Source organism: Gossypium raimondii, chromosome 5, assembly GCF_025698545.1.
Source record: "Gossypium raimondii isolate GPD5lz chromosome 5, ASM2569854v1, whole genome shotgun sequence".
Lineage (NCBI taxonomy): Eukaryota > Viridiplantae > Streptophyta > Magnoliopsida > Malvales > Malvaceae > Gossypium > Gossypium raimondii.
This window is the reverse complement of record NC_068569.1, coordinates 18,180,919-18,195,195: the sequence shown is the minus strand read 5'-3', so window position 1 is coordinate 18,195,195 and position 14,277 is coordinate 18,180,919. Positions and strand designations below refer to the sequence as shown.

General features: G+C 33.0%; 1 protein-coding gene across 2 annotated transcripts; it reads right to left on the bottom strand.

The window, feature by feature from the left end:
• Positions 1 to 8,890: 8,890 nt before the first annotated feature.
• On the bottom strand, positions 8,891 to 12,024 carry LOC105769589 (uncharacterized). 2 transcript variants are annotated; one of them, XM_012590324.2, is made up of 8 exons: positions 11,863 to 12,024; positions 11,170 to 11,343; positions 10,953 to 11,044; positions 10,773 to 10,815; positions 10,594 to 10,650; positions 10,412 to 10,466; positions 9,292 to 9,686; positions 8,891 to 9,211 (listed from the first exon to the last, which is right to left on the bottom strand). In XM_012590324.2, exons 1-8 carry the CDS (start codon positions 11,890 to 11,892, stop codon positions 9,095 to 9,097), a joined length of 963 nt encoding a protein of 320 aa, XP_012445778.1. In that variant the 5' UTR covers positions 11,893 to 12,024; the 3' UTR covers positions 8,891 to 9,094. The 2 variants fall into 2 exon arrangements, with proteins under 2 accessions (XP_012445778.1, XP_012445779.1); XM_012590325.2 differs by having other exon boundaries at positions 9,292 to 9,668.
• Between the last annotated feature and the right edge of the window lie 2,253 nt (positions 12,025 to 14,277).

Sequence of the window (14,277 nt, the reverse complement as noted above, 5' to 3'; positions counted from 1 at the left end):
TAGTTATGACCAACGAAGTGAGCTAATCACCTATTGTAACACCCCTAACCCGTATCCGTTGCTAGAATAGGGTTTCAGAGCATTACCAAATAAACGTAATCTAATTCATTGGTTTCGAAACATTACAATAATCACAATATAATTCATCCTTAAACATGCATAGAGTCCCTAATTCAAGCCTTTGGGGGCCTAAAATCACTTTAGAAATGATTTGAGACTAAATTGGGAACGTTTGAAAATTTTGAGAAAAATTTAGAAAAATTTCACTGCAATGGTCATATGGGCATGTGGCTAAGCCGTATGGGCATTTGAAGTAGGGACACACGCCCGTGTCCCAGCCCATGTCCGTGCCCGTGTAACTCATTGACTTGGGTCTCACAGCCAAGCCACACGCCCGTGTGACAAGCCGTGTAACCCTCAAAATGGCCTCGCACGCCCGTGTACTAGTCGTGTGTCTTACGCGGTCAAGTCACACGCTCGTATGTCTAGCCGTGTGGACCTAAAATGTGCTTTAAACCACAAGTTTACCATTTCCTACTTGCTTGGACATTAAGCAACTCAAAAACCATTCGTTTAATCTATTCAAAACACGATCAAACACACTCAAAACATATTAAAACAATCATCCTAGGTGCCTAATCAATGTACCCTCAATTGTACCACATTTATATCATCAAAATATATCATCAATGCATCATTCAAATCAAAATTTTAAACATGCCAAAATCCATCAATTTGGCCTAGCTCATATATACCTAAAACATCAACTTATATTCACATACACATAATCAAGCATTGGTTCAAACAACATGCCAAATTATGACTTCAAACACAAACATACATTTATATACTCAAACCAACATTACACTTATAACTTTATTTACAATTCATCTACAAAATAACTATCAACTAGACATCCTAGGTACATGTCAACACAAAAAGATAAACATCACCACATTTGAGATCGAGATGCTGGATGCTGAATCGGCGATCAAAATAGAAGTACCTAACCTGCGCATGGAAAAACCAAAACCGTACACTGAGTAAAACTCAGTGATATTTCTATAATCCGAACAATTAAAGATATAATGATACAAAAATGCATAATTTGAATTATATGAACATACTATTGTCTAAGCTTATATTTGTCATATACCATTATTTCAATTTCATGCATATTACCGTATCATTTTATACCATATTCAATTTTCACATACTACCATATTTGTTTTGTTTAACAAATATCTCAATACACATCACTAGCTATATAATTAACTTTTCACATATCAATCCACATTTCATTTAAATAACGGCATTATCCATTTCATATTCAATTCATGAGTACATAACTCATATACTCCATTTGTTCACAACATATTTCACATTTCATGTCATTTCAATATCAATTATAAAATTTTATTATTTATTTACCCCTATTAACACAATTCAAACTCGGACAGATACACGGATCCAACCAACACACCAGTTCGCACCTAGTACCTCATCGGAATAATCCGAAGTAACAATTGCGCCCAGCGTTATATAAATTGACACCTAGTGTCTTATTGATTAAACCGAAGCAAATTGGCACCCAATGCCTCATCGACTCGAAGTCGAAGAAATCCCTGAACTCTTCCTATCCTATGGCATACCATCTATATCTGACTCAGCCCGATACAGTTAATAGGGTTCCATTTCGCTTTCAATATATATATCCAATATCAAATTTCATATAAGCACATTATCACATATATACCTATTCAATTCAATCAATATCATTCCAATAAATTCATCACATACCAAGTCAATCCATTTCAATTGTAAAATACAATAGTTCTCACCTCCAATGCTTACCATATGCAAGAAATCAAAATGCAATAATTTACAATTTAGTTTGGATTATAGAAACACAAACCATAGATTCCAAGCTATTCAATGTCGATTTTATCCTTCTCCTTTTTAGTCGAGAATTTCGGTATAACGTTAGCTATAGAATTAAAACAATTAAAATACATCAATACAACACAAATCAATTTCACATTGAATATTTCAATTTTCACTCAATAATTGCTTATATTCCAATTTAATCTTTAAACCAATACTAATTTTTATTCTTCACATTTAATTCTATATTTTTACACTAATTTCACTTTAAAATAAATTTAGTTCCTTATTTTCAATTAAACCCTAAATTTCATTTTTTATAATTTAATCCCTAATACACAAAATTTACAATTTGTTCTACAATTTAATCATTTTCCATTTCTAGCTTAAAAATCTATCAATTTAATTCCTAATACTGAAACTATTCAACATTAACAACATTTAAAATCTTAATAATTGTTAAAATTTCAACATGAGTCGGGTAGTACTTAACATCAAAATTCCAAAATATAAAAATTACAAAAAATGGACTAAATTGACTAACCAATTAAAGTTTAAAACCTAAAAACCCTTATGGCCGTGCGTGGTTCTTCCTTTCTCCTTTCTTTCTTTTTCTTTCTTACTTTTGCATGTTCTCTTTCTTTTATTATACTTTATTTTATTATAATTATAATATATATACATATATATTTCTTATTATATAATATAACATATAGTATATAATAAGTTAATATATATAATCATCATTAATGCCATCCACTTAATGGAACAAGACATAATTGCTTCTTTAGCCCCTTTAATTAATTTTTAATCTATAATTCAACATTTATCCTATATGTAATTTTGTCCTTATACTCTAATAGTTCTTAATTCAAGCAAATTCGCTTAACCGGAACCTAATTAACTACACAACTAGCTTTGTATATATTTATTAAAAATATTTACGAGTTCAATTTACGGGAATAAAGTCCCGGGAATGCACTATCTGACACCCCTAACTATCGAGTCGTTACACCCATGTTTAGAATTGATTAAGTTTATAAATTAGTTTTCTGAAGTCTTCTTTATTTTTCAAAATCCAAAATTTATTCTTTTATGTTTTATCGTAATATAATTTGTTTAAAGTATTAATTAGATTTATTTGCGTTTAGGTTAAAATTAATTTATTATTATTCATCCCCATTGGGTAGAGGTGTTCATGGGCGGGCGGCCTGAAAAAAATTCGGCCGGGTCCTAGGCTGGCCGAAATATGGGCCTAGAATTTTGCCCAGGCCCGGCCCGGGAAAAAATTCATAAGCCGGCCCGGCCCGTTTTTAAATAAATACCAAAAATTTATTTTAAAATTAAAATAAAAATTAAAAAAGTATTTTAAAATATTTTAAAATTAAAAAATTTAAAAAGTATTTTAAAAAATTTTAAAAATTTTAAAATTAAAAAATTAAAAAAGTATTTTAAAAGTATTTTAAAATTAAAAAATAATAAAATATTTATTATTCGGCCGGGCCAAAAAAGTGGTGCCCGAGGCCCGGCCCGTTTTTTAATCGGGCCTCGTTTTTTTGCCCAAGCCCATATTTCGGGCCTATATTTTTACCCAAACCCTCTCATATTTCGGGCGGGCCGTCGGGCCGGGCCGGGCCGCCCGGGCTATGAACACGTCTAGGTACGACCCTCAGAGTACTCACCTACTCCGTTATAACTATATTACAACCTGATTCGTATACTTGCGGACACCGCCTCGATTCCATATCTTTTAGCTGTAGTTTTCATACTCTGAACGTTAGTACGTCCAGAGTCGATCACATACTAAAGAAGCATTGTCAATCCACCCATTTCAATTGCATTCTAAGTTTATTTTGTAAATTTGCATCTAACCACTCATGAAACCCCTCATATAAAAAAGTGTTAAACTTATATACTAGTATTATTCGAGACCATATGTCTTTAACTGCAAGACAATCGCGAATGGCGTGTAAGGTATCTTTAGAGGCCCATCCATATAAACCACAAGAACCATCCGACCCAACCCTTTTCTTTAAATGCTTTGAATTAGTAAGTAAACGTTATTTGAGAGTGAGCCAAATGAAATATTTAACCCTCTGAGAACCTTTAAACTTCAACGATAATTGCCAAATTGCATCTTTTGAATTCCATGACCCCTCTCAAATTTTCTAATAAGTACTCTTTACAAAAAAAAATGATTCGTTTGAAGACCCAGCCCAAATGATTCTATCATAACCTACTTCTGGATAGGGCAAAAGAATACTCATTATATGCCTAATCACATCTTCCGACACCCATAAACAAAATACATCAAGGTTTCAAGAGTCTTCCTCTGTAACCATTTCACAAAGTATGCACTCTATTTCCATATTTGGGTGTGCCCGGATATGATTAATCAAAGGACCATAATTCAGAATCCAAGGATCTTGCCAGCAATTGATTAAATCACCATTCTCAATTGACCATAAAAGATTTTCCTTTACCAGTTGCCAGACTTTAGAAAGACTTCTCCAAAGAAAAAAGCATCGCCCCCATTTCAAGGGCACTGACAATCTATTTGGAACCCCATACTTCGACTTTGGGACCTGAACCCACAAAATGTTGGAGTTGGACACAATATTAAATCCAAGCTTCACCAAAAATAACATATTATGATCTTTCAAACTCCTAAAACCAAGACCACCACAGGATCGTGGTTGACAAATAGTCTCTCAACTAACAAGTGCCATATTCCTTTTCCCTCTCGACGAAACCCCAAATGAATTGACCAACCTCTACTGACTTGAGTCAGTCTCAACACCCTATTTCTTGCTTACTAGGACCGTCATTGGCTTATTATACCAGTTTCAATCAGAGTATTAATGATTTTTACCATAAAAATTATCAAATCTGAAAACGAAACTATGGTATTTTTAGCAGTCTTAAACCGCTTTCCACTGTTCCTTATAATTTTATTTAGGACCCTACCTTTCCGAACCGAAGTACCTTTACCTATTGAACCACGCACTTTTAAAGATGATAAACCGAAAGTAGAATTAACTGAGTCTTCGGCCTTTAAAGGACTAAAGATATTTGGTCCAAGATTTTCTTTAAAAAAAATTTCGAGTGTTTCCCAGGATCTAACAAGTTCAAATTTAAAATTACCCTCGTTTCAATCGGACCCTCAAAGGTAGAATTAAAATGCGAACTAGCATTTAATTGAAAGCCTCTAGTGAAATTGGACCCTTTCTTGATATTTTCCATGCAATCAACTATATTTTGTGAAAAGCCGACATTTTCATTAGCCAAATAAATTTCGTGAATTGAAGGAGACTTACCAATTGTGTTTGACCAGCCATTGACCAATTTGAGGTTGCCATCGACTTAGCCATAAGCTTCTAAAACTAGCCCGATAAAAACATCATTTTTCCCAATCTTAACAACTCTAACAATAGTAAGGCTCTATTAACTTTAGCTACCCGTCCGGCTCAACTCCTAAATAGTCAACATCCACATTTTTGGACTGCTCTTAAGTCCAAAAACGCATCTATGGCTTGCCTTAACGAAACCCCTTTCTTCAATGACTAGCCCAACAAACTTATCCCCTTTCCCAATTTCAGCATGTTTAATTAACTTAATAAAATCCCCCTTCTTAAAATTGAACACCGAAAAATTAGCCATGGTATCTTCTTTTTCCCCAAATTGGTTATCTGCCAAAACTAACGCCCTAAATATGGAGCCATTTTCATCACCACCCAAAATTTTGGCCGTCGATTTACGCGAATCTCTAAGGTTCCAGTGTGATCGTCTCTCCACGATCATCTAAGTGCTAAACTTCGTTGCCTCATTCACCGAACCTTCAACCGTAGGTTCAACCTTCATTAATCCCTCAGTTTATCTAGCGTTCCCTTTATAATCGGTCAAAAAATAGCACAAATACTTAACATGGCTATAACGTCCGCATGAAAAATAGATGGCGGTAAGGACTCGTACTTAACTCTTTGAGGTTTGTCATTAACCAATATTTGTGAAATTAGAGGCTTATCTAGATTAAAGAATATTTCCAATCAGGAAAACTATCCCCTCAACCTCTTATCAGTTTTAAAATCAAGCTTCACTACCCTGTCTATCATTCCCCCTATCTCCTCCAGAATTTTTTTGTTGTACAGATAACCAGGTAGACCTGGTAGCCGAATCCAAGTCACAACGACCATTGGGAAGGTTGGAGTGGATTAAAATCCCGTGACTACGGTTGAACCATGAGGTATTGACTAAAGACAGTCCAAGGACCTTGAGTAAGCACTTTCTCATAATTCTCTTTACTTTGAAATTGGACAAAAAATAGCCATTCTCTACATCCATAAATTGAAACGACTTAGAAGGCCGCCATAGACTTGAAACCCTATTCTAAAGAGTAATGTATCCAATGCTCCACCTTAAAAGTTTAACCACAACAATGGTTTCCATGCCCTTTAACAAGTATTCCTATACCCGGTCGGAAAAATCGATCGCGGGTATTCTATTCACTATGGTCCTAGTGAAATCTCCTTCTTCAAAATCAAAATTTTCCTTACCGTCTCCCCCAGTTCCTTCCATAGGTTCGACAGAATTCCCCAGGAGTAAATCCTTCTAAGATACAATTTGTGTCGGTACCGAATCCAGATCTACTATGAATTTCAGTGCTATTCTTTTTTTTTATTTAGGTCGAAATTTTTTTATATTACGACCATCCGTCGGAGAAGCCCCGTCGTCCTCATTGTTATTGGAAGTTGACATCCTAGAGCCTCGTTTAGCTAGTTTTCTTTTAAATGCAGGGTTAGGATTTAAAATATCAGTTTAAGATTAAGGGTATATTTGAAAAACACAAAATAATTTAATGAAAGTGTAATTACTAGCGTTGTAAGTATATTCTTTTGTAATTACATATAATTCTAATTTTTTAGACGTGTTTGGTTAATAGAGTGTAATTACATTGTAATTCTTTATGTCATATTGGTAGTACAAATTGTAGTTACACACTTACATAATTTTTGGGTTGTTATATATATTATGTTAATCTAAAAAGTAGTTGATAATACAATTACTAAAAATAGCAAGAAAAATAAACAACACAAGCAATTTTATGTAATTACTCCAATTCATATATATTGGGTTATACCCTTTTAATATTTAACATATGCTCCTTATTATCATCTCTTGGTCCTTAACCGAGTTCATCATCATCTCTTTCATGTACTATTCGAAGTATGGATCATATCAATTCCACCTATTATTGAAGTTATGAAATATTCAACATACTACTATATCCAACATTGTTTTTTTATGTTATACTAAGGCTATGTTGTTGATATGAGAAATATCTTTTAAAAACAATAAATGTCTTCTTAATTACATTTTGAGGCCTTAAATATCTCAAATTAAAGAGTTTGTGACTTGTCTATGGTACTTGTGTCTGGCACTATTCTCTCAAATGGCATTATATCCCACGATATGGTGCAAAAAAATATCTTTTCTATGCATGATTAACATCAGCCTTATAGTATTTGAGTTCACATTCCAAATAGTGCTTTAATCATAAAACATTATATAAACTTAATTTAGAGAAAAAAATTATCCTTTTTCATAATACGTAAATTAAGTAAAAAGTAATATAAAATTTATAATATAATTTTTGAGATAACTTTATAAAATTATTTTTCATAAATAAGTTATAATAAAAAACTATAACATTTTTTATAAATAGGTATATTATTTTTATAATATATTGCATGAACACAAATAAAAACTCATACTTTGGCCATAACTTTTTATAAATAAATATTTTATAACATTTTTATAACATATAATTGTTTTTATAATAAAACTTTTGGCTAACTAAAAATAATGATTTAAATAATATAATTTTTTTGTTATAACTTTATAAAATACACAAATTATTTTTACAATATAATTTTTCAAGATTTATAATACAAGATATTTTTGTCATAATCATCCCAAATACTCATACATATTCATGCTTATAATATAATTTTTATAAATTGTATAAAAGTAATTATTTAAATTTGAATATGGATGTAACTTAATACGTAATTACTCCGATTCTCACCATCCCTCCTAAAATTTGGAACACTAATTCGGTGAGATTTATCAATTACAATGGTTATCCAAACATGTCATCCTTATGTAATTACAAGCAATTACACTCAAATCCAATTACTAGGTGATTTTTCAAACACTACCTTAAAATCTAGGATTAAAGTGTTTTAGAGTTTTATAAAAAAATGTTAAATTAATTTTTAAAATTATGTTGAAATAAAATTATAAATTATAAGTAAGAAAACAGCAGTAATAGACACTACCAAATCAACCGTGAGGGTATCAATGCTCAAAATTTAAATTGTGTGGACAAAAATCATTAACTCCAAAGTTAGCTCATGACAAATCAGACTTATTGAAGCGGACAAATAATTTAACACCAGAAGAGAAATTCGAAATAAAAATAAATTGTAACATTCGATAGGTTTAAGAAATTTAGAATTCAAGTTATTAATGAAAGTAACTTAACCTAGAAGGTAAAAACAAGAGAAGATCTGAGTGACAGCAGGCAGGGAGACAAAGCTCTGATGACGTCCTTCCCATATTCCACTGCCTAAAACGCAAGGCTGTGTGTGTGAGGGACCAACTTCCGAAAACGACACTTTGCAATTCGTACTTGAAACACAAAACTTACTCTCTCCCCTCTCTTATTGTGAAAAACCAAACCAAAAGCTGATGATGTTACAAAGTTAAGGAAAGCAATGGAAACGATATGACGGTAAAGAGATGGGACATTTGGTTTCTTTCAGACACCATTTTGGAAGGTCCTTTTTAAGGCAAAGGGAACATCTTCAACCACTGTTCTCTCTTACGGATGTTCCTTTAAAGCTGCCCCCCAACCCTTTTCTGTAATTATTAATACAAGCAATGCCAATGCCCAACCCTATTTTATCCCAGAGTAAAAAACTTTCAATGAGATTTGAGAGCACAGTTGAATAACTTTCAGCTACTTCGCAACAACTGCTACAAAAGATTTTAGGAAAGTGTGGATTAGCTGCTACTATTGCAAATCTGTCTTTGTTCATGGATGAACTTAATTTTGTAGCTAATTTCATTTAAGTCACAACACAAATTGACTGGAATAATATCATGCCATGGAGCAAGTTTTGGCAAAACTTGTTATGACAAACTTGGCTTATATGAGTCCATTCTTATGGAATGGTGAACCGGGAGGTGCGATCAAACCCAAACCTTGCATCACTCTAGTTCGTCGAGCGCCGGACTTGGGAGATTCTCCGGGTGAAGATCCTTCCTGAGAGATACAATTTAGTATTAAGAACAAAGTAAAAACTTGTAGGGAAATTTTTGGGGGAAAACCAACTGAATACTCACAGAACTTTGGTCATCAGTCTCCTCTAACAGCTTTTTCTCTTTGGATGTTCTGCTCTTTGTGTCAATGGAGTTCGGCTTATTTCGCTTCGGCTTTTTCTGTTCCTTGCCTTGCTTCGAAGCTTTGCTCTTTTTCTGTTCCTTGGAAGTTGAACTTTTAGGCTTTGCCTTGGCACTTCGACTATTTGGCTCCACAGTTTGGTTATTTTTCTTTTGTTTCTTTAGGGGCCCCTCTTGCTCATTGGCTTTTTTCTTACCCTGTTTATCGGTACTAGGGCTCTTTCGCTTGAGTTTCTTACTAGCTTTCTCCTCGACATTCGATCCTTTTCGCTGGGGATTTTTCTTTTTTGCGGTCTCTTTCTCTTCAGCTCTTGTGTTTGCTAATCCACAATATAAATCTTCATAATATCAAATGTATACTTGGAGCTAAAGAATGTAAACTTCCAGCAAGTTTAATCCAAAATGTTAATTCAATAAACATGAGATGTGAACATCGAAATCCGTTTCGAATATGGCAATCCTTTGAATATTATGAAACATCTGAGAAACACAACTCAGTGAGCATATCGTCATAACATGCTGATTTACTCATGAGTCTAAAGTCTAGAGAGTGATGACTTTATGAAGATTATATCGTAAAAAAGAAGGCATATTAGGAAGGTATCAACTTTTCTTTATTTAAATATTTGGGAAACCAAAGAGAAAGATATCGGTTCTCTGAAGTCCGAAGTTCCTAAACAGTTGTTAATGACCATGTGAAAAACCAATAGCCAAGTTCCATGGAACTGCAGCAACGGTACTTATTGAAGTCCACAGCAGGTTTCATTTGCGACACTATCATACCGAGGTAATTTGTGAAAGCTGATTATATCAAAACTGGAAAGTGAAGCTGATTTCTGTTTTGGTGAAAAAAGTAAAAGCAATGTCTCTAATGCTTGGTTCTTTGCTTCTATAGCATTCTCTCAGGATAACCAAGCCACAGTATCACTTCGAATATTATACATCATATATTGACAGTCAAGGTATTTATTGCAATAAAGCTATACTAACATATCATAGAACCGCAGCACAGTACACAATAATCTGATTAGGAAAAGAGATAAGCAAACTAAAGAAGCCAAACCTGTAGCCTTAGATCCTTGCCCCTTTGGTTTACTAGATTTCAGGCGAGAGCGAAACTGCAGCCATATCCAAAATGATGTGAGAACCATATATTACGAACATGAGGAACAATTTGCTAAGTATGACAGGCTTCAGATTGTTGAGAAAAAAACAACATCAAAGAGACAAGAAGAAATCTATTACCTGCTCCAAACCTTTTTCAAGAATGTCGTAATAACTACCGTTATTCTGCTCTAGAATCTGTCAATGTAGAAACATCATGTGAAGATAATCATTAAATAAGTTGATTACAATAACTATTCAATTTAATTAACATAAACACTTGAATCAACAAAAGACGGAAGTACATGATGGGTACTTACCGTTTTAAACTCGGAACGATATTTCATAGGGTCTGCATATGAGCTGCAGAGGGACAAATTGACAGGTTTAAATCCTTACATTTTTTTTAATTGTCAAAATTGAACAAATATCAAACAGCTTTTTCAATCTTTCTTTCCTCTAAGAATTACAATCTCCAAGTAAGGAAATAGAGAACTAACTACTCATGGCTCCCGTATAGACGCACAAGCACCTCCCCCTTTGATTTTTTTCCAGGTTTACTGCTCTTACTAACACTTCTCTCATCAACAACCTGAAACAATATCGACAAATAAAATCCACAGAACTACATAATTCTGCTCCAAATGCTAATTAATCTTTAGAAGGCCGGAAAAAAGAACTAGTTGCAAGATCAAACAACCACAGCAATAGGCATACCACTGCAGGCCACCATGTTTTCCCAAGGAGTTTGAGCCATATTAAATCTCCCAGTGACACTTCCCCTTCAAATCGCACGGCTGCGGATTCCTCTCCTCCATTGTTATCATGAATTCTGATACCAGCACCACTTTTATCTTCTGTAGGTAGTCTTTTTTGTGACTCAGACACAATCTAGTTTCAAAAGCCAGTATGTTTGAAGACATATACATGAACACACCAGGATCAAAAAGAAACATCAGCCTTAAAATAGATATCCCAAATCCAATAGTATAGTATATTTTAACAGATCATCTAATGGGATTTTATTAAAAACAATAAATAAAGAGTAGAAACTTCAGTGCATGTTGCTGTCTTTCCAAATACTCAAATAGTTTACACATCTCAAATTCAAGTCCAACAGAGTTCACTGAAATGCTGATCCTTAAAGAAAGCGTCACTTCAAAAAATAAAAAAGGGGTTACCGATGAATGTCATAAACCCTAATAATTAAGTAAATTGTATATGCAAATCCTCATAGATACTGGAAAATAACATTCTATCTTTACCCTTTGTTTGGTCAGTAGGAAAATGTGAAACAAAAAGAAAATCAACCAAGCAAAACCCAAAACTTTCAGCTACTTTTTTCCTACACTTCCCACTTAACCAAAATCCAAATGAGGAAAAAGAAAGACCAAATGTATAAGAACTTACCGTCTTAGCTAAGATGGAAAATAGGTGCATGATGAAAGACAAATGGATTCGATGCAAATGAAAAGGGTAAAAAAAAAAAAAAAAAAAAAAAAGGAGAAGATGAACAATTTTTAATGGAGAAACCAAAGAAAGTTCTCGAAAAATAAAAACCCAATACAGTGACTTGATGACCCTACAGTAATTCCATAATCGCCTTTTTTAAATACCCCATTAAACCTCTAATTATTTTTTTCTTTTAAAATTTTCACTTTCAGACAACTCTTTTTTTTAAAAAAAAAATTGGTTGCAAAAATAGTTTCGGACAGAGCTTGATTTTGTATTTAATGATGTTTGGTTTATCTTGTTTTTAGTTTATGCGTGATGATAATGATGATGAGACTTTACTTTTCAGAGTAAGAGACCTTTCATTAAGAAACTAAGTTATTTCAAATTGTAATTTACAGAGTTATTATTATTTCCCACAAGTATCATTCACTTAATTTTGTATTTTCCTTTTGTTCTTCATTCAACTCTGTATTACTAAATAATAGTAGTATAATTAAATACAACGATTAATAACTTTTATTGTTTTAAATTCATATTATTACTGTTGCATAATTGAATTATTTCATAAGCAAATAACAAAAATTTATACAATAATCTTAATATATATATCTATTATATAGCTACTTGCTATTATTTTCATTTAATAAACTCTGTACCAAAATATACTTTTTACAAATAATCAAAAGCCGAATAGGTCATATTTTTACTTGGGTTAGGCTGAGTGGAACAAAAATAGTGTCAAGGGTATCTCTATTTAGAGGTGTTCATGGGCCGGTTCGGGCCGGGCCCATAAAAAATTTTGGCCCGGGTCTTAGGCCCGGGCCCGGCCCGAAATATGGGCCTAAGATTTTGCCCAGGCCCGGACCGGGAAAAATCATAAGCCCGGCCCGGCCCATTTTTATTTTAAAATTTTAAAAAAATTAAAAAAAGTATTTTTAAAATTAAAAAAAATTAAAGAAAATATTTTAAAAATATTTTAAAATTTAAAAAAAATTAAAAAAGTATGTAAAAAATATTTTAAAATTAAAAAAATAAATATATTTATTAAATCGGACCGGGCTCGGGCCAAAAAAGTGGTGCCCGAGGCCCGGCCCGTTTTCTAAACGGGCCTCTTTTTTTTGCCCAAGCCCATATTTCGGGCCTATACTTTTACCCAAATCCTCCCATATTTCGGGCGGGCCGTCGGGCCGGGCTGGGCCGCCCGGCCCATGAGCGCCTCTGTCTCTATTCTCAAAAGCCTATACGTAAAGAGGATGTTTTTGAAACTAGACAGGTCGGTCATCATTTTTAAATTAAGATGTTTTCTAAAAAAATTTAATTTAATCATTAGTTGAATGGATTCGGTTGTTCAATCCGATTAGTTCAACTAATTGATGAGTCAAATAATTTGATCCTTTATTTTAAATTAATATTCAATCAATTTTAATTCAACCAATCACTCTAATTTAAAAATAAAATCGAATTTGAAATAAATGTCAACTGACAAATTACTTGCCACGCTACATATGATTCAACAGGAAAAAATGGTACCGTTTAGTTGACTCTAAATTCAAGGAGTAAAATTACAAAACTCTCCAAGTTTAATAATTTATGACGTTTTAAAATCATTGCCCAAATTATGAATCTATCTTAAATTTTAAAAGTTCAATTAAGTTCTCAATATATTAATATTGTTTTAATTAAATCTTTCTATACTAATTTAGGTATTAAATGTCAATTTAAATATGACATAAAACAGATTTAAATAACAACAATCAAATTATGAATGCCATATACCTTGATGTGTTAAGCACTATTTTAAATAAAAAATGAAATCTAAATTGTCTTAAATATATTGAATCGACATTTAACACCCATACTATAGCAGACATAAGTATCTAATTGACATCACATTCATACCTTAAAAGAGATAAATAAAACATTTTGAAGTTTGAAAATTAGTATAGATTTTAAACCATAACTTTCAAATGCAATTATTTTTTTATAAAAACAATATCAAAATTCGCTTAAGAGAAAGTATCCAATTTGCTTAAGAGAGTATGAGCCAAAGATGGAACCACATATCAAAATTCGAAGTTAACTGAGCTGTAGGAAACCTACATTTATATATCACACATATATGCCTGCTGTTGTGTTGGAGAAAGCAGCGATAACTCGTACCCCTCTTCTAGAATCTTTCGTCCTCCTCTCCGTGTCATCCTGAGAAAGATAACTGTTTCCGGAAAGACGAATTGACTAGTCTCACTTCCCTTTTGTGTCATGGTTCACACCAACTTACAAACTCAGCACTTCGGCCCATTGAGCCTTCCAGTTTTGCATGCAAGGCATTTCAATGTATGAACATTTGTGTCCCAAGACCAACTCCAGTGC